The sequence below is a fragment of the Tasmannia lanceolata genome, unplaced genomic scaffold (assembly GCF_043159265.1).
Source record: "Tasmannia lanceolata isolate RefF3 unplaced genomic scaffold, GAP_Taslan_0.1 ptg000020l, whole genome shotgun sequence".
Lineage (NCBI taxonomy): Eukaryota > Viridiplantae > Streptophyta > Magnoliopsida > Canellales > Winteraceae > Tasmannia > Tasmannia lanceolata.
In genome coordinates this window covers 19,130,955-19,152,396 of record NW_027518697.1, presented here as the reverse complement: position 1 = coordinate 19,152,396, position 21,442 = coordinate 19,130,955, and the positions used below count along the sequence as shown (strand labels likewise).

Sequence of the window (21,442 nt, the reverse complement as noted above, 5' to 3'; positions counted from 1 at the left end):
GATGAATCAAGGAGTTAAAAAGATGTAGCCCATTGTTGATGTTAAAAGAGCTTTATGTGATTTTTAAAGTATTAATGTAAGTCTTTTTAAGTTGTAGGGGTAGTAAAGTCTTTTCTCTTTAAAATCGCTTGTGTTCTTTGAGTTGTGAATTTTTTAAGTAGGTTCCGCACATGTATTCCAAAAATTTTAAATAGGGAGAGTCTTTAATTCGTTAGAGGGTATTTTAGTCCAAAAGTCTTTTCTCATCCTTTTCACCTTTTGTTTATGATATGAATCTCACCAGTAAAGTCACATAATTGGACTGTTCTACGGCGGGCACACATTGATGATCCGTCTTGTGATTAGGAAGTTCTTTGCATGAGTTGGTAATTGCTTTTGTACACGTCTCCTCTTCTGATTTTTATGTATGATTTGTCTGTTTTTGCATTTAATCTGTTAATATTTTTTTTTTGGATAATAACGCAATTTTCCATCTTGATGTAGGTGGTACCTTGTGCAATATTAGCTCTTGTCATTCATCCATCAACATCACATAATATTGTGAACAGGATTTGCTGGGCCTTTTGTGTTTATTTGGAAGCTGTCTCAGTACTACCTCAGTTACGCGTGATCCAGAACACACAGGTGCAAGTTGAAGCCACATGCACATATGATAATTTTGGTTCATTGGGGGTAGCGTTCCCACTTTAACAACCACGTTTCATGTTTCCAGATTGTTGAACCATTTACAGCTCATTATGTGTTCGCATTGGGGGTTGCAAGGTTCTTGAGTTGTGCACATTGGGTTCTCCAGGTTCGACACAGATTGAATTCTTTCATGTTTCGTGAATGATGAATGATGCCTTTCTTGCATTCTGGTAACTAAGGGTGCAAACTCGGGTCAATTTTTGGGAATTAGGGTTGAGCTTTTACCTTAAAATCGGGTCAGGTTCGGGTTGATTTCAATTCATTTTTTAGCAAAAGCTCAACCTAACCCAACCCAAGTTGCACCCCTGCCGGTAACCCATGGTTTTACTTAAGTCTGATAGGAACTAGGTAATGTTAGCCTGCATGTCTTACCTTTACACGCCCTTTTTACACTGTGACCCATGCATAAGAAATGAATTGATGAGATTTGGATTATGTGCAACAAACTGTAAATTTCACATGCAGATATTCTCATGTTCTCAACCCTCAGACATGGATATCCTACCACTTTCTATGTTCCTCTGTAGGATTATGTTTTTATTGCTTGGTTGTGTTGGGAAACTATTATTCAATTTTATTGGTTTCATCTTGCATAATTTGACCTTTTTGTGGCCTAGCCTTGTACATAATTTGGGTGTCTACTAGACATCTAGTTTATATGTAGTTAATTTGACTTCAGTATTCACTTACCTATCAAAGACAGTGAAATAAAGATACAAAAATAAGCTTATTCTTGTCCTGTCTAGCTTTACTTTTTTATCTGTAGTTGATCTTTTGGCTGTTAACTCTCTAGGATCACTTGAATCTACTTATCCAAGGTTCTATATCCATTGAGTGGGTGTAATTCCTTTTGTACTTGTATGCATACAAGCTGCTGGCTGGTAATCTTGGCTGACTTTTTGGATATACATGATTGGTCCATTTATACTTTATAGGGTATCCTCCCACTATCGCTAATGCTATATCTAACATATTTTGCGGTAAAAGTTCTTTTTACATGATTGTTATCTTTATTCTTTCTTCTTCTTCCCCCCCCCTTTATTCTGTCTCATTTGATGAGATTACCACTGTTGTAGTCGTGACAGTAATCAAGAAGGTCGTGATCAACTACTGATCACCCACCTGATCTCTTTCATGTTCTTTCGATCGACTTCTCTTGAACGGTCTTTTATAGAACATGGCATTATACTTATGGTTTCCTTTAACAGGTCTTGGATACCCGTGGGCGCTTATTGACAGCTTTGGGCTATGGCTTGTGGCCCTCTATGGTTCTTCTCGCTGAAATAGTTCAAACTTTCATCCTTGCAGATTTCTGTTATTATTATATCAAGAGGTGAGCTTACATGTGGGGTCCATACTGCGGAACATCTCTTTTCTGACATAAGCTTTAAAATCTTATTCTACTTTCCCATTTTGTTGCAGTGTGTTTGGTGGCCAGCTTGTGCTGCGTATTCCTGCTGGAGTGGTCTGAGTACGAAGCTTTTGTGCGGTGTATGAGATAACTGTATCCTTGGGTAGCTCAGTAGGAAAAGAAATGTGTTGTCTGTGCTATTTTACACTCTCAGTCTCTCTTGCTATGATGAATTATGTTAGCCGTCCTGAGAATCATTTGCTGTTGTGAAATTGGGAACATGAGAATTCTGGTTAAATATAGTTGAAAGCATGGTTTCAGTGAAGTTGAACCCCCTTGGAGAGTTTTCAGGTGGCAGGTATCACCGTCTTAACTTGATGAAAGGTCTGATTTGTAACTTACAGCAACTGATTTGATCTGTTTTGTTGTGATTATTTCCTTCCATTTTTGAGTGAATTCTAAGTTGGAAATGCATGAACCTCCATCTCATCATGTTTTGTGTCATGGTGTTTGTGCATTTTTCATTTATTCCAACCAATCTATACACCCACCTTAATTACGTGGATAGGAAACTGAAAGTAGTATTTATATGGCTTCTGTTTGTTCATGAGAAATTGATGTGACATTGAAAATAAGCTTTCCAATTATTTAAAAGGTTTCATGGTATGAATTTTTTTTCGCGGTCCAGTGTCTCGAAGACTATGGTGTCACCTTTCAGTCATTTTACATGGGTTCTTGTGATCATTTACTTTGTCCATGATGCATTTGCTATTTCTAAGAACAAGGTTCATTTAAAACCTCGCCGCCGCCACCCACGCTTCCACCAAAAGGTTATTTAAAACCTTATAAATGTGAAGTGTCTTTAACTGTTTAACACCTAATAAATGTAAATATACTATATATAATTGGATAACATGGGTATGCCCAAGGTTATTTAAGATTTTATAAATGTGAAGTTTTTTTTAAAACTATTTAGGCCTATCAATAGACGTGGTCAATTTTTTGGATGCAAAGGGTCCGAGTTTAGTTGTGTAGGACCTGGGTACACAAATTAGATTTTCGGGCACAATTCATATCTATATCCTAAGTTTCGAAATCATGTTGGATTGGACCTAGATAAAGGCAAAGTTCATGTCGGATTGTCATGCTGATGCATCTGATTGAAGTTGCCGTTGTGTGAATATATACTTTCTAATTATCATAAATGAAGTGTATTCTTGAGAGATTTTTGAAATTAAGAAAACTAATCAAACCCCATGTTCCGTCTTTCCGAATAAACTAAACTCTCTTTTGCTGAGGTTTATGTTACCTTTTGCTTCTAACCTTTTGCAACTGCAGGCAAAAGCTTCGCCCTCTGGGTTTTTCTGTTTCTTCTATTCTTATTTTTTTCCCCAAAATTTTACATAGCAATCTGTGGGAAGATATTCAAGAAAACCCATTAGCAACTACCCTTTCAGTGATGGATAATTTCCTCGTTCTCCTCTGTTTTATGACTGAAATATGACGTAGGAAACTCCAATGGATGGTTTCATTCAGAATAGATTGTGACCTAGACACTGAAATTAGGATCCAACTATACCCCAATTAGGATCCAACTGATAAGGGATCTGAACAGATCGTGACCCAGACATTAGGGGGATCTCAGATCCTAATCTGAGTATACTTCGAATCATACTTTCAGTTTCTAGATCACTATCCATTTTAAATTGAACTGTCCATCGCAGTGACCTATGTCCTACTTTCATTGTACACAGTTAGAATTGGACCCAAGATCTGATTCCCATTAAGAATGAGCAAAAAGACAAGAGTAAAAACATTTGAAAACACGCATATTTTCAAAACCCTACCATTTTGAACACGTGGGATTCAAACATTGGCAATCAAGCTTAAATAGCATCTCAAAATATCATTTCTAGCAAGAAGATTGAATTTGCTATGCTATTTTTTTTTTAAAAAAAGATTGAATTCGTTATTTATAGTTGATAGTAGGCCATGTAATGCATAATTCTTTTTATTTCTATTTTCATAGCCTTTTTTTTTTTCAGAGCATGCATTCCCATGAAGAACATACTTGTGTTTTTTGCTCATGTATAGGATGCCAATATTGAGTTCCTTTGTTTCAGTTGACAGACCTGTTTATGCTGCTTACACTTGTTCTCACTGTTCTGCTTTATAACTTTGGGTGTGGGATGTGGCAGTTTGTGTATTTCTGTTTTTATTGTTGAGGAGGTATGACTTATAAACCATATAAATTGCATCTCAAACACTATAATATCTGGATAAATAGAACGTATGTGCTGGCTTTTCTCTTTCAATTCAATTTTTTGCTCAGAAAGAAATGGAAGGAAAGAAACAGAGTTGCAAGAAAGTCACGACAGTTTTTATTTTTCTGTCTTGGTAGTGTGTACCCCCTAATTTGTAGAGTGTGATTTGTGTAGCAAAACAGAGTTACAAGAAAGTTATGGCAGTTTGAGTATAGTAGTATGCATGAAAACCCCCAAATTTCTGGTCGAGCTCTCTGTGCTTTATGTATGTTTGCAGTCAACTAGTCCTTTACATGCAACTAAACACAACATCTTCCACTTTTCCTGCAGTCTACTAGCCCTTTACAGGACAACCAAACAACACTCTTCAAGTCTACCTAAAGACTACTTAAAGACCACTTGACCACTGCTCAACGGGAACGCATGTAAAACAACCAAACGGACCCTATAGAACATGGGAATTTGTAGAAACGCACTACCATTTCTAACATCCTAAAATAGTGAGCAAACTCTTAGAATGAAACCAACAAATGAACCCAGTTTGTTTTTTTGTTTTTTGTTTGAATGGTACCAACAGATGATCCCGTTTTAAAGGAAATGAAAGAAAATTGTGAAATATTATAAAAATTAGAAAAACAGTTCATAGGGACCCTACCATTCTAACTTACAAAATTCTAAAACCAGAACCTAAACTCCCAAATCAGTGGTAGTTATGTAAATATTTAGGAGTAAAACACGAAAGAGAGAACAGAGAGGAAAAGTGCCCTTCTATTGACTAAAAAACAGTGTGCAAGAACTAAGAAAAATCTATAAATGGGTAATCATAGAAATTCATGATTTCACTCTCTCCACATAAGCAAGAGGAGAAAATCAATCATCCATCACTAAAAGGCTAGTTGGGAATGGGTTTTCTTGAATTTTTCCCATGATTATAAATCGAGCAGTAAAATCGAAAAAAAAATGAACAGAAATGGAAAACGTAGACGATGATACATGTAAATGCAGAAGGATAGAAGCAACTCAAACAGATGGATAGTCTAAAGAAGGGAACTCGAACAAACAGCGAATGGTGAAGGGAGCTTGATTTGAACAACTTTGAAGGGAAGGATGAATGGCGAATTGGCAACCATTGAATGGAGAAGGGAGAAAGATGAAAGAGAATGAAGAATGGTGAATGACGATGAAGAGAAGAGAAGAGGGAAATAGGAAAGCTCAGTCGAGAGAGTCATTCATTCGAAAATGAAAAGGCGAAATTTGGGTTTTGATTAGATTTTTTAATTCCAACAATACTAATAAAAAATACACTTCATTTATGAAAATTAGGATGAGTGTTTGTACATTGGCAGCTTCTTTGGGACCTAGGATGCCTAGAGAGAACGTTGGGTTTGTCCAGGTTCGATTCAGACACGATTTCAAAACTTAGGATATGGATCTGAATAGTGTCCATCGGATCCAGCTATTGTGCCTAGGACTCTTTCATCTCTCCAGAAAATTTCAGTTCAAGATGATTAGTTGAGAGGATCTAATGGCAACTAGAATGCCCTCGATGATAGAAATGACCCCTTTATTACCCGGTGTGTGGAATTACCCGGATTTCTATCCCCGCTTAGGCCACGGTTGGATACCAACAAGATTTAGATTTGGATTTAGTTGATATTTTTAAATGGACCAGATCCTTAGATTTCCAAATCAGCTACAACAGTGCAAAAAATTCTGATTTTCACATCTGTTCTGTAAGACATTATTTGGAAATCAATATTTGTGGCAACTTCCTTCACCATCGCTGCTCCTCGATGTTGCTCCGGCAGCAGCGAGACATCCCTCCCTCTCTCTCTCTCTCTCTCCCTCTCTCTCTCTCTCTCTCTCTCTCAAAACAGGATCATGAAGATGATTGATGTGTTTTGTATCCAAAAACTCAAACCCAAATCAAAATACAAATGCATGAGGTATCCCTCTTTACTTTCTATCTCCTTCTTAAGTTTGATCCTCCCTAATAGCACATAGAAAGCTCCTTGAATATGTTTTATCTAGCACTTCCTCTGTGTTTAATGTCAAAGTGATTTCCATTCATATTTCATAAATTTAAGGGAGAAATCCACTAAATTTAGAGAAAATGTAAAAACTGAACAGACTGCTCAATTTCCCACAGAAGTCCAATTTTCTTCGGCCAGATGGAGAGTCGGTTTGATCGGACATGAACTTTTTGTTGCCATATGCTAAAATTATTCTTGTCGACTTATATCTTTCCACCTTAATTTTCATGTTTTGTCACTTTTGTTGCCATCTTAGATTACCTCCACACTATTTAAGAAACAAAGCAATGTATTAGAATATGTGAGATCTCACAGTTAGATTGTGTTGAATTCACACCGTTGGATCACCATGGTGCTAGATTAGGCTAGTGGGTTGAATGAGGGTAACCTACTAGATTAGTTAGCTAGCTTAAATTAGCAATTAGGCTAATCTGAGTAGGTAGGATTTCTAGAATTATCTCTTGCCGTGGTTATGTTTATCTCTTTCTATGTTTAACCCTTTGAGTGTTCTATATAATCACTCATTAGGGCTAATTGTATTGTATTCAAGAATAATAGAATTCTCCTAATTTTTTCATGGTGTCAGTGCCAATGATCTAGACCTTGATCACAACGTTTGGAGGTTTCGTTCTCGGGCGGACAGCCTGGCCTTGCCGGCCATCCTTGTCGTCCGCCTGGCCCTAGTAAAGCTTCCGTTCTCCCACTCACCTCTCCATCTACTGATTCATCTTTTTGGTTTCAGCAGTTTCTTTAGCCATCCTCCTAGTCACGGCCATTGTGGTTTCAGCCGTTCACTTTATGATCCTCCTAGTCATGGCCATTGTGGCTGAATTTATCATGCACCTCCTCGGACATAAGAGAAAGATGGAGGAGAAAGTACAAAAGAGAAGACTAGAGATAGTAGAGGCATGCTGTAATATTCTCTTGTCTGAGAATATAATGGTAATACCACCCTACAATTTTTCAAGACACCAACTTTCTCTTGTCTTAAGCAGCCAGACCCCACTTGCTATATACACTTCTTCATTCCTATTTTCTGGTTTTGGGTCTTTTTATCATGAACCTCCTCTAGGTTGTATGAAAAATACATCTCTAGAAATTGATATTGCCAGCAGCTTTCCAAATTTTTTTCCTTGTATTTTATTTTAATCCACTTTCTTGCAGGTCAACCTTTTCACTCGTCTTATATTAAAATTCCTCAAATTTGATATATTCACCTCTAAAATTTCTTCTGCATTGTCCAAATCCTTTAAGTTTTCTCACTCATGGATACTTTGCCATCAAATGCCGCGAATTGTCGCCCATCTCTTTGCCTTTTTTTTCTCTCTCCTTTGTTGCCCATTCAAGCATTGGTCCATAGTGACCCATTTCTTGCCCACTCCGGCATTGGTCCATAATTCTTTTGTTGCCCATTCCGGCATTGGTCCATAATGACCCATTTCTTACTCATTCCGGCATTCGTGGATAGTGACGCATTTCTTGCCCATACTGGCATTGGTCCATAGTGACCCTTTTCTTGCCCATTCCGGCATTGGTCCATAGTGAGCCATTTATTGCCCATTCCGGCATTGGTCTCATCGAGGCTTGAGTCTTGTTTAGCCCATTGAGGCTATGATTTGTTCTCATCAATCTCTTCACGGCAAATCAACAAGCGATGTCTTCTTCGGCAATATACATTCGGCAACATCAGGGCATATTTATCATCAAACTTCGGCAGTGCTTCAAATCGAAAGACTATTTCCTTATGGGGAGAATTTTATTTTCTTAATGGGGAATTTCATTGTAGTCAAACTTATGTTGATTTTCAATCCACATACGTTTGAGGGGGCATGTTAGAATATGTGAGATCTCACAGTTAGATTGTGTTGAATTCACACCGTTGGATCACCATGGTGCTAGATTAGGCAAGTGGGTTGAATGGGGTAACCTAGCTAGATTAGGTAGCTAGCTTAAATTAGCAATTAGGCTAATTTTAGTAGGTATAATTTCTAGAATTATCTCTTGCCTTGGTTATGTCTATCTCTTTCTATGTTTAACCCTTTGACTGTTCTATATAATCACTCATTAGGGCTAATTGTATTGTATCCAAGAATAATAGAATTCTCCTAATTTTGTCAAATGTGTGACGTTCTAGTTGTGAAAGCTCCACCTTCAATGAGAATCCACCGACCTCATTCTCGAACCCCTCCACATTTCTTCAATTTGGTCATTCTAGCCTAGCTCTCACACCGCTGTAGAAATTTCATAGGAAAAATCTAATCAAAACCATGAGCGCACATATAAGTCTTGCGGCTCGACACAAAAGCCTAAATCTACAGGTGAGATCATGATCTTTCACCGTGAGAAAGCAACAATACAAGGATTAGAACGGAATCAACGAAAAATGTAGAGACTTCCTGACTTACTGAGTGAACGGAGTCAATCTCCGCCATATTATTGCGTCTAGGGTTCTTGGAAAGCAAGCAGGAGAAGGAGAAGAAGCAGGTTAAGATCAAAGAGCTGGGTTCGGACAAGCTAGTTCGAGAGCGAGTTCCCAGGCTTCTATCATTGAGAATAGCCGGTAGGAAAGCGGTTTAGTGAGAAAAGAGAAGATTAAACTGTTACCCTTTCCTTTTCTCTCTTAACAGTTACATTACATTTACCTTCAATTTATGATGACATCCTTCTAAATAATCCATATCCATATATCATTCCCTAAATTGTGGAAAGAAAAAAATCCTGTCAGATCCCCCCCCCCCCCCCATCTAATCCAAATGAGCTGATAGGCATCGAGTTATTTCTGGTCACTCCTAACTGTAAAAATTCCCAAATAAATCACATAAAATAATATGCCTCTAATATAATATTTATTTATATTTATTTAAGGAAAAATTATTTAAAAAATGCAAAGTTTTGTCTAAATTGTGAATAAAGGGTAGTGATTTGAGATTTATAAAAAAAGTGTTGTCAGGTGAGAGAAGATGACTTTTAAGACAAATATACCCCTCCTTCCTCTTTTTTCTATCCACCTTTTTGCACCACCTATCCCTATGCACTTACTACCTTCTCACCTACCACCTTATTCTTCCTCAAGACTTTTCTAACGTGGAAAACTCCATGGAAGGGTTTTGAAGGTTGTCATTTATAACGTGGTTTGGTATTCATGAGGGTTTATTCATGATAAACTTATCGAAGCAGTGTTACAAAATGCAAAGAAAATGAATTTGGAGCTTAAAACTGAATTTTGTTGTTTTCCCCATTTTCAACATAAATCTATTTTCTTTGCAATTTTAGATTCTAAAATATCAAAACCAAGCTTCAATTTATGGTTGCCTGCATGACACTAAGATCACAATGTATATCCCTATTATCCTTGGAATTATTACTCAATTTGAAAATAAAAATCTTTGGAATTATCCCTATTCTACTAGCTTCCGTCGGAAGTCCGAACAAAACTTCGGACTTCCGAATGGAAGCCAGTATACGTAACCAAAATACTGGTTCTGTTCGGAAGTCCGAAGGTTTGTTCGGACATCCGAACAAGCGGTCGGACAACCGACGGAAGACAGTCGGACTTTGTAGTTCGGTAATTGTCATTTGTTAGTGCATTCTTTTGGTATTTTTTCGTAATTTTACTACTTTGCTTCCATTTTTTCGTAAATTTTCATTTAAAACTTAGCACTTCAGCTACAAATCCGTAATGATTACTATTTTTTACAATTATGTTTTTGCCAGCCACCTTTGCACCCATATTACTTCTGCCAATCTTTGCATCAAAGGATGGGCCACAAGCCGAGAAGTTGCCTCGGCGAAGGTGGCTAGCAAATTCCTATACAAAAAAGGGAGATGTTATCCACCCTACTGTATTTTGATGAGGGCACTCCTCACTTAATTAAAAGTACGGTATGGGCCCCCCCATAGGATGATCCAAAGCATCCATTAGTTGGGCCACAGCCTAAATAGGTTGTGTCCCAAAAATCATTTCCATAGGTTGATCCTAACCCTCCGATCTGTAGAGGGTTAGGACCAACCCTCTAACATTCTGATCAGAGGGTTAGGATCAACCTACGGAAATGCTTTTAGGGGCACAACCTTTTTAGGTTGTGGCCCATCTAATGGATGATTTGGATCATCCTATGGTGCGGGCCATACCGTACTTTTAATAAAGTGAGGAGTGTCCTCATCAAAATACGGTAGTGCGGATAACATTTCCCAAAAACATCTTAAAAAATACGGCAAAAATCCGGGTGACCCGCGGGTCCACCCGGCCCGTACAGGCCCGGCGTGGGAACTACATTTTCTACCCCGGAACCACTAGGGAACCACATTTTATACCCCGGAACCATTGCGAAACACATTTTATACCTCGGAACTACTAGGGAACCACATTTTATACCCTGAAATTATTAGGGAACCACATTTTATACCTTGGAACCACAAGGGAACCACATCGTATACCCCGGAACCACTAGGGAACCACATTTTATACCCCGGAACCTAGGGGTGCAACTTGGGTTGGGTAGGGTTGAGCTTTTGCAAAAAAAATGAATAGGAATCAACCCGAACCCGACCCAATTTTAAGGTAAAAGCTCAACCCGAATTCTTAAAAATTGACCCGAATAGCACCCCTACCGGAACCACCAGGGAACCACATTTTATACCTCGAAACCACTAGGGAACCACATTTTATACCTTGGAACCACTAGGGAACCACATTTTATACACCGGAACCAGTAGGGAACCACATTTTATATGCCGGAACCAGTAGGGAACCACATTTTATACCTCGGAACCACTACAAAACCACATTTTATACCCCAGAACAATTACGGAACCACATTTTATACCTCGGAACCACTATGGAACCACATTTTTTACCTCGAAACCACTAGGGAACCACATTCTATACTCCGGAACCACTAGTGAACCACATTTTACCTCGGAACCACTATGGGACCACATTTTATACCCCGAAACCACTAGGGAACCACATTTTATACCTCAGAACCACTAAGAAACCACATTTTATACCCCGGAATCACTACCGAACCACATTTTATACGCCGGAACTACTAGGGAACCACATTTTATACCCCGGAACCACTACCGAACCACATTTTATACGCCAGAACCACTAGGGAACCACATTTTATACCCCGGAACCATTAGGGAATCACATTTTATACCTCGAAACCACTAGGGAACCACATTTTATACCCCAGAACCACTAGGGAACCACATTTTATACCCTGGAACCACTAGGGAACCACATTTTATACCCCGGAACCACCACAGAACCACATTTTATACCCCAGAACCACTAGGGAACCACATTTTCTACCTCGGAACCACTACGGAACCACATTTTATACCTCAAAACCACTAGGGAACCACATTTTATACCATCGAACCACTACCGAACCACATTTTATGCTTCGGAACCACGAGGGAACCACATTTTCTACCCCGGAACCACTAGGGAACCACATTTTCTACTCCGGGACCACTAGGGACCCATATTTTCTACCTCGAAACCACTAGGGAACGACATTTTATACCCCGGAACCACTAGGGAACCACATTTGATACCTCAGAACCACTACGGAACCACATTCTATACTCTGGAACCACTAGAGAACCACATTTCATACCTCGGAACCACTAGGGAACCACATTTTATACCCCGGAACCACCAGGGAACCTCATTTTCTAACCTGGAACCACTACCAAACCACATTTTATGCCTCAGAACCACTAGGGAACTACATTTTATACTTAGGAACCACTAGAGAACCACATTTTATACCCCGAAACCACTAGTGAACCACATTTTATACGCCGGAACCACTAGGTAACGACATTTTATACCTTGGAATCACTACGGAACCACATTTTATACCCCGAAACCATTATGGAACCACATTTAATACCTCAGAACCACTAGGGAACCACATTTTCTACCTCGGAACCACTAGGGAACCACATTCTATACTCCAGAAGCACTAGGGAACCACAGTTTATACCTCGGAAGCACTGAGGAACCACATTTTATACCTCGGAACCACTAGGGAACCACATTTTATACCCTGGAACCACTAGGGAACCTCATTTTCTACCCCGGAACCACTAGGGAACCACATTTTATACCCCAGAACAACTACGGAACCACATTTTATACCTCAGAACCACTAGGAAACTACATTTTTTACTCCGGAACTACTAGGGAACCACATTTTATAACCCGGAACCACTAGGGAACCACATTTTATACCCCGGAACCACTAGGGAACCACATTTTCTACTCCGGAACCACTAGGGAACCACATTTTATACCTCGGAATCACTAGGGAACCACATTTTATAACCCGGAACCATTAGGGAACCACATTTTCTACGCCGGAACCACTAGGGAACCACATTTTATACCTTGGAACCACTAGGGAACCACATTTTATACCCCAGAACCACTTGGGAACCACATTTTATATCTCGGAACTACTAGGGAACCACATTTTCTACTCCGGAACCACTAAGGAACAACATTTTATACCCCGTAACCATTAGGGAGCCACATTTTATACCCCGGAACCACTAGGGATTCACATTTTATACACAGGAACCACTAGTGAACCACATTTTATACCTCGGAATAACTAGGGAACCCCATTTTATTCCCCGGAATCACTAGGGAGCCACATTTTATACCCCGGAACCATTAGGGAACCACATTTTATACCCCAGAATCAGTACAGAACCACATTTTATACCTCGGAACCACTAGGGAACCACATTTTATACCCCGGAACCACTAGGTTCTAACATGTAACCAAACATGTGTGTATACATAGAGAGAGATAGAGAGAGGTCAAGATAAACATGGCAACCAGACAAAGCGTCTCATAAATTGGGTGAAAAAATCAAAGCACAAAAAACATGAAAACATAAAGAGAAGCTGTTAAACCTAACCGAAGCTATGTTTATCAGCCAAATAAGCAACGGAGATTTTTTTCCAAACTACAATGGCAATGAAGCTATATCACGTTAACAATGGGCTTTTTTCCAAAAGTACAATGGCAATGGAGCTCTATCACGTTGCAAATTGAGTTTTTCTTTCAACACTACAATGGTAATGGAGCTTGGAAAAGTTGGCAATGGAGTTTTTTGCCAAAACTACAATGGCAATGGCAACCTTCAAAAACCTTCCATGAAACCTTGAGGAAGACGAAGGTGGTAGGTAAATGGCAACCTTCAAAACCCTCTCATAGAGTTTTCCAAGTTAGAAAAGCCTTGAAGAAGAACGTGGTAGGTGAGAAGGTAATAAGTGTATAGGAATAGTTGAAAAAGGTGGAGGGAAAAAAGAGGTAGGGGGGAATATTTGTCCTAGAAGCCATCTTCTCTCACTTGACAACACTTTTTTTATAATTTTCAAATCACTACCCTTTATTCACAATTTAGACAAAACGTTGTATATTTTTAATACTTTTTCCTTTATTTAAATATATATATTTTTTAATTTTCCTTTACGATTTTGCATTTCTCTCCTTTTCCATTTATTGGGTCTTTTTATATTATTTATTTACTATCACATTCTACGTTATTTTTAGTCCATGCATATTTGCAAGCTATTTTTTAAACAGCTTCGTGCACCATAATTAGTTCCGCACGCTGCCCCTTAATATAATATTTTCTACCATGCACGAACGAGAAGCATCAATATACTTATATCTATTATTTATTAAGAGCTGATATTTGCACCCCCTTTTTTGAAAATTTCGCTCCCTCTCTTTTTAAAACATCTTTCATTGGTTTTGAGTCCTGACTGCTAATTGAGTATCCAAAAACAAAGTTCTGTACGTCTCTCAAAACAAGCTGGCCTATTGCTGTTCTCCAAAGCTCTTAATCTTTCACAAATTCAAGTTTTATTATCTTAAACACACCACATTATTACATCAATTACATTAATCCATACACTCAAGATACCATGTTTTACCTTGTTCCTTCCATCTTTAAGTAGAAATTTGAAAAACAATGTAGAATGAGAGATTTGATCTATGGGCATTTGAGTCTGTTCCCGTGAGTAGTCATGTTGGCATAGCACGCACACAAGTCTTGGTTGCCTGAAGTGCCCGGAGGGACACAGTTGCACCTCGCGCAACAAGTCCCGCAAGCCCTCTTGCAAAGTCTCGGCCTCCTAGACAAACTGCACCTCACCGCGCAAGCTGACCCACAATCTGCACATAAAAATCACCAACACAGTTTAATAGAAATTTAATGTTAAATTATGAATTTCTACTAATTCTTAGATGCAATTACAGAGAACTGCAATGCTTATATAGAGTACTTAGTTGATACATGTAGAATAACATCTTCATAACTATGGAAAGAGACTATTCTCATCCAATCTAGTTGCCTAAACTATCTAGGTTACCCCATCTAACCAACTTGCCCAATCTACCTCCAAGATGATCCAATTATGAGATCTTAACCTGGTAAAGTATAAAGCTTTTGGAGTATATCAGAGCCAAAGGTCCTGAGTTCAAACCTCCTTGATAGCAAAAATCCACATGCGATGGCCAAACCTAAAAGAGGGGCCACATGTGCCACGTGAAGGCAAACCCTATAAAGAAGGGTCACATGTGACGGGGAGTGTTAAAGTATAAAAAAATAAATAAGGCCTTCTCCAAAAGCTTAAGATTTTGGAGTAACTGGTAGTTTCACATAACCCAATCAACCCTTGGATCTCACATATTCTAACATTTAAAACAGATTTGCTAGGCAATTCTACCAAATGCCTTCTGCGATAGACGCTAGCAAATCCCATATACAGATAATAGGGCATGAAAGTTTACAAAATGAGGAGTGCCATTATCAAAACAAGGAAGACATACCTATGCGCTGGAGGAGAGACCTCCCTGCTACACTTGTAGTCAACTGCAAAATCCATGAATATAACAAGTAAACTTCAAAGATTCAAAGAATGCATAATAATAAGAATGATTCTGATGTTACACCCCTTTATTTTGATTATATGCACCCTATCCCTTTATTTTAATCGTTCTTTTATTGCTTATAACAGCCAATGGGAAAAGTCAAAGGGGGGGGGGGTGCATCTATCAAAATGAGGGTGGTGTAAGTATCAGCTTCTTAAGAAAAGAAAATGATTGCAGTTTTTGTTATTGCATGTGTACCATGTTAGAATCAAACCCAAGATTGGCCTCAACGTGATGGAGAGCCAAGATAGATAAGACAAGGAAAAGGAGAAAAACAGTAGAGGAAGAAGCCATTGAAGGAGAAAACCCAATAGAATAAGAAGAGGAAGAAGCCATTGAAGGAGAAAACCCAATAGAATAAGAAGAAAAAGAATGTGAATGAAGGGTTTCTTGCTGTAGAATTTTGAAGGGTTTCTTGCTGTAGAATTTTGAAGGGTTTTGTGATGAATGAAAGGAAAGGCTGACTGAATTTATATAGCGGATGATTGGGATGGGTGGATGGAAGGGTGGGGGGTGGCTGGGGAGGGGAACATTCAAGAATTGACGAGAACACTCGTAGAAAGCAAACTGTGAACGTAATCCCAGAAAAGAAAAGGTGTGAGTTAGGTGGTGTTTGTCGACATGCCAGAAGAATAAAATAAGTGTAATGGCTTAGCTAATTGGTTAAGCCATCTATATAGCACTAGGGTTCGCTGGAGGGTCCCGCCCCATCAAAACATGAGCTGTAAAACGGTGGGCCCCTAGGTTTATTAGAGTTGGTGGGACCCACCTCATGAAAACATGAGGTGTAAAATGGCGCGCGGGCCAACTCATGCTAGGCATAGTTACAAAATGTTGGGCCCCACCCCACCATAGAATTAAGTGTAAATTGGCCCCGCCATATGCATGGGTTTAGGTGGAGATGGTGGGCCCAATAAATCAAAGTGTAAAATGGTGGCCCGGCCCCATCTATGCTACTCTCTAGTATAAAATGGCAGGCCTCACACAATCACGACTGAATTTATAGTGGAATTTTTTTCCAATTAAACGTTTTCTTGGAAAGAAAATGAATGACAATGTAAATAAATATGGTTAGTATATGTTTTAGATTGGAAAAACAGTGTAACTCCATGGAAAAGTAGGAAGTTCTCGCGATATGGGAGATCGAGGAGGTTGAAATTATTTTCAATCATATGATATTAAATAATGGAAAGGAAGGAAATTGTAGAAAAGTTTTTACTTTTCCTACAATCCAAACAGGGCCTTAGGTTTTCTGAGTACAAGTTATTATTTGTTGTGAACGATCAAATCTTAAAAACAGTGTAACTCTCAAATCTTCCTATCTTCTTTGTGGGCGTCGGCACGCTCGTCGTTTTTCAAGTGGTGTGATGCCTTTTGGTAGCTAGTATGGTGTGACCCACGAGTTGAGTTCGAGTGGAGAGGGCAACATCTTAGGCAGGCATGTTGTTAGCCACACAGCTGTATGTGAGCTAAAAGTGAGTAAGAAAAAAAAACAACAAAGTATGGGGATTTGGTACTCTTAACAGCTGTTTTCTTCTTTGTTTGAAGCTTTCCTTGCCAGTTGATGCTTTCTTCCTTATCATATTCTTACAAAAGAAAAAGAGGAGGGAAGCTTCCCAATAATTTGTTCTAAAGATTTTAAAGGCATTTCTTTAAATGCATGCATGCTGGGTATTTTATTTTATTTTATTTTTCTTGTTATCTGTGGGCTACGTAATGCACTACAAACTCGATCATCTATCTGTTTTTTTTTTTTTTTAAAGAACGTGTAGAGGTTGCAACTGTTTAAAATTAGTACTCCAAATTGTTGTTTGCCACTCCCACCAATACAAGGATATGTCTTATCCTTATCATTATGACTAAATTTTAGGAGATAAAAATAGAACAAACAGTTTAAAAATAAAGGGTATTTAATAACTATAATGATGTTACTTCTATTTACTAGCCCATAGAAAAATTTACGTGTTTAAGGTGTCTTGACTGCCAGAGACTATAAAAAATTTACATTTATAAGGTAGTTAATACGTAAAGGAAACATTACATTTACAAGGTTCTTGGTAGACCTGGCAAACGGGCGGGGCGGGCTGGGCTGGGTTTGACCCCTGCCCGTACGGGTCCGGGTCAAACGGGCCTGGCCAAAATGACCAGGAAAATTTTACGAGTCATTGAGCTCGGACCCGCACTGGCCGGGTCGACCGCGGGTCACCCGGATTTTTGACGTATTTTTGTTAAGATTTTTTTTTTGTATAGGGATTCGTCAGCGACTTTTGCCGAGGCTACTTTTTGGCTTGTCGCCCATCCTCTGCTGCAAAGATAGGCAGAAGTACGATTTGTGCATATGTGGCTAGCAATAAATAATAGCAATTTATAATAATTACTAAGTTTTAAATGAAAAATTACGAAAAAATGGAAGCAAAGTAGAAAAATTACCAAAAGAAAGTATTAAATATGACAATTACCAAAAAAAATTTTAATTTTCTTTGTAGGTTTTTTCTTTGCTTCCATTTTTACATAATTTTTGACGGGTTGGTTGGACCCGTGGGTCAATTTCAAATGCATCACAGATTGGTGACCCGGACCTTGAATTTACGGGCGAGCCGGGTGGACCCGCGGGTTTGGGTCACTTTTTGCCGGGTCTAGTTCTTGGTAAGCAAAGGAAAATGGCATGCACGTGAACACTATTTATGTAGAAAATATCTGCTTTTATGATTACTGTTTGTATGAGGCAAAAATAGAGCGAATGTCTTAAAAATGTAGATGCTTAATACCTATAAATTAATTTTATATTTATGAGGTATTTGATAGCTGTATAGAAATTTACTTGTAGAAGATATTTATTAGTTATAGAAATTTGACACTTATTGTTAAAGTTGCCTTGAATTTTGGAAGGCAATTACGTACTCTTGCGAAAGCAATTTCCAAATTCAATAGGAAACCTAGTCGATTTTGGATACTTATCCATTGACGAAAAAGGAGGATTTGCTTGGCTACAACTTCAACTAGAGAAAACGTAATAACGTATTGGGGAGTGGTGCTTACAATTTTTGTGAAAATTTGGAAAACAAGAGAAGAGAAAAACATCTTCGAGCTAGGGTTTGAAGGGTGTGAGTTTTTCTTAGATTTCTCTTGGGCTAAGAAGAAAAGATCTTGGTGAGTATGAATCTTGCAAATATTTCAAAAAACTTGGTGGTGGTTCAATTATTTTGATCTTTTATGTTGATAACATGGTTATAGCAACTAAAAGTATATAAGTTGGAAATTAATAAGTTGAATGTTGAGTTGAGCAAGGAATTTGACGTGGAGGACTTAGGCAGTGCAAGGAAGATTTTGGGTATGAAGCTTCGCTAACACAGAGAAAAGAAAAAGTTGTGGTTGTATCTCAAAAGAAGTATATTGAGAAGATACTTTCGAGGTACGAAATGAACAAAGCGAACCCGGTAACTACCCCACTTGGTGCTCATTTTAATATTTCTTCTAATTTGTCACCTACTACAGTTGAAGAAATGAGGTACATGTCCCGGGTTCCATATGCTAATACTGTTGGAAGCATGATGTATGCTATGGTCTATACTAGATCAACCAGATATTGCACAGGCAGTGGGCGTTGTTAGTAGGTACATGGTAGACCCAGGAAAAGAACACTGGCTGGCAATCAAATGTATACTTAGCTATTTGAAGGGTACATCTTCCCTTGGGATTATGGCTGGCAATCAAATGTATACTTAGCTATTTGAAGGGTACATCTTCCCTGGGATTATGGTTGACAATAGTAGTGTTGAAAAGGAAATATCATGGGCTAGCTATGTGGATTCCGATTATTCAAGAAATTTGGACAAAAGAAGTTCCACTACAGGTTATGCTTACACGCTTGCTGGATGACTCGTGAGTTGGAGGTCCACTTTACAATCAACTATAGCTTTGTCTACTATAGAGGTAGAATATATGGCATCAACAAAAGTGGTGCAAGAAGCTATATGGCTGAGAGAACTCGTAGGTGAACTTAGTATAGATCAAGGAAATGCTTGTGTATATTGCGACAACTAGAGTGCTAGACTTGTCAAGGATTCAAGGTTTTCATGGGAGGACAAAACACATAAACGTGAGGTACCATTTCATTCAAGAGGTCATTGAAGGAGATGAAATTTCTTTGGAAAAGGTTGATACAAGGAACACTGCCACAAATATATTGTCTAAGCCTATGCCGTTGAAGAAGTTTATGCATTGCTTGGACCTGATTAATATTCAGTCAAACTAGCATCCTTCAGAGTGTGGTGGAGAAGACTTTGTAATGAAAGATATTTACAGGTGAAGGATGAATCAAATTCAACTCAAGGTGGAGAATGTTAATGCTGCCTTGAATTTTGGAAGGAAATTGGAGAGCGTTAAAGTTGCCTTAAATTTTGGAAGGCAAATTGCGTATTGTAGTTTACGCTAGGGCTGCAACTCGGGTCGGGCGGGTCGGGTTTTGGAGAACCCAACCCTACCCGAGAAATATCTCGGGTCGGGTCGGGTCGGGTTTTTTTTCGGAAAACCCACGATTCCCAAACCCGGCCCTACCCATGATAAATTTCGGGTCGGGTTTTTTCACGTTGACGCAATTTTTTAAGGAAAATTCTTGTTTGGCAAGGCAACTCAACTCATAGAAGTAGAAATTACACTCACATTACACTTGAATCAAACAATGATGTAATTACACTCACATTACACTTGAATCAAACAATGCCGTAATCAAACAATGTTGTAATTACAATCAAACAATGCTGAATCAAACGCTTGAATCAACTTAACTCATAGAAGCAGAAATTACACTCACATACAATAACAGTGGGTGCGTGGGTTTTTACTTTTAACTTGTAACTAACAATAGAAAAAAATGTACATACTATAACTTATGTAACTCGGGTCGGGTCTGGTCTGGTCGGGCCCCTTCAAACCCGGCTCGACCCGAGATTCATGCGGGCTTTTGAATGCTCAACCCGGCTCAGCCCGAAACCCATGAAACCTGAACCCGACCCAGGTTATTTTCGGGTCGGGTAAAACCCGGCTCGAGTTGCAGCCCTAGTTTACACTTGCTTGGAAATGCAATTCCTAATTCAATATAGGAAAACTAGTCGATTTTGGATAAATATCCGTTAACGAAAAAGGAGGATTTGCTTGGCTACGAGCTCAACAAGAAAAAATGTAATGACGTTTTGGGCTATGGTGCTTTACAGTTTTGGTGAAAATTTGGAAAACAAGATAAGAGAAAAACGTCTTCAAGCTAGGGTTTGAAAGGTGTGAGTTTTTCTTGGATTTCTCTTGTGTAGTTAAGAAAAAAGAAGCACGGCTAACTAGGGAGCGGATGCCCTTGGATTCTAGACGACATCAGATTTATGTCTTCTGTAATCGGAAGAAACCTGTTGTACTTTTGAGATCTGGTAAGGGTTTCTTGCAATCTTTCTTATTTCTACATAGTGAAATCTTTTGAAGTCTTCTCCAGTGGATGTAGCCACACACTGTGATGAACCATCTAAATTTTGTGTGGTTTATTTGTGGTTTGGCTCGCACTTTATTTTATCTTATTCTTGCAAATCTACTTCAGAATCATTGCGTATTGCTAACTCGTATAATCGGAAAGATACTTTTGTGTTTGGATTTTTAACGGGTCACCGCAGAGAGCTGTTTGGCTCCCCAATTACATTACACTTAAGCATTTAATAGTTGAAAGAAACTTTACATTTATAAGGTTTTAAATATTCTTAGGGCCACCCAAGCTTTGCTGTTTTAGATAACCTCTTTATATAACTCATGCATTGAGATAGTTTTATTTATTAGGCTTTAAATATTTTAGGGAATTGTGCTCATGACAGCCTGTTCTTTCCCATTTTTTTTTTTTTTTTTTTTTTTTTTTTTTTTGATAGGTAAGCTGGGGTTAGGCGGACCCCGACCAGATATATTAAAAATGGAGAAAGATACAACAAGAAAAGCAAGAACAACCCCAAGCATACAGGGGAGGACTAACAACAAAGCAACCAGCACAAAGAAAAACTAAAAAGAAACAAGACAGAAACAACACCCCCAGCAAAAACGGGGGAACAACAAAATCACGAAAACAAAACGGGCCCAAAGCAAGGAACAAAACAACCAACAAAGCTAACA

The 21,442-nt window shown here is 38.6% G+C and overlaps 2 protein-coding genes across 2 annotated transcripts in view; one reads left to right on the top strand and one right to left on the bottom strand.

Annotated features, from left to right (window-relative positions):
• The window catches only part of LOC143854996 (uncharacterized), a 35,366-nt gene extending 32,854 nt beyond the window's left edge, over nucleotides 1-2,512 (top strand). The window contains exons 3-6 of the mRNA XM_077365150.1: nucleotides 484-624; nucleotides 713-793; nucleotides 1,896-2,020; nucleotides 2,110-2,512. Of these exons, the coding sequence (XP_077221265.1) occupies nucleotides 484-624; nucleotides 713-793; nucleotides 1,896-2,020; nucleotides 2,110-2,158 (396 nt within the window). The 3' untranslated portion in view covers nucleotides 2,159-2,512. The remainder of the gene's footprint in view (nucleotides 1-483; nucleotides 625-712; nucleotides 794-1,895; nucleotides 2,021-2,109) is intronic.
• An 11,704-nt stretch (nucleotides 2,513-14,216) lies between these two features.
• LOC143854444 (gibberellin-regulated protein 1-like) lies at nucleotides 14,217-15,771 on the bottom strand. The gene is made up of 3 exons (XM_077364426.1): nucleotides 15,503-15,771; nucleotides 15,203-15,245; nucleotides 14,217-14,545 (listed from the first exon to the last, which is right to left on the bottom strand). The coding sequence occupies exons 1-3, from the start codon at nucleotides 15,638-15,640 to the stop codon at nucleotides 14,364-14,366; spliced, it is 363 nt and encodes a 120-aa protein (XP_077220541.1). The 5' UTR covers nucleotides 15,641-15,771; the 3' UTR covers nucleotides 14,217-14,363.
• Nucleotides 15,772-21,442: the final 5,671 nt, after the last annotated feature.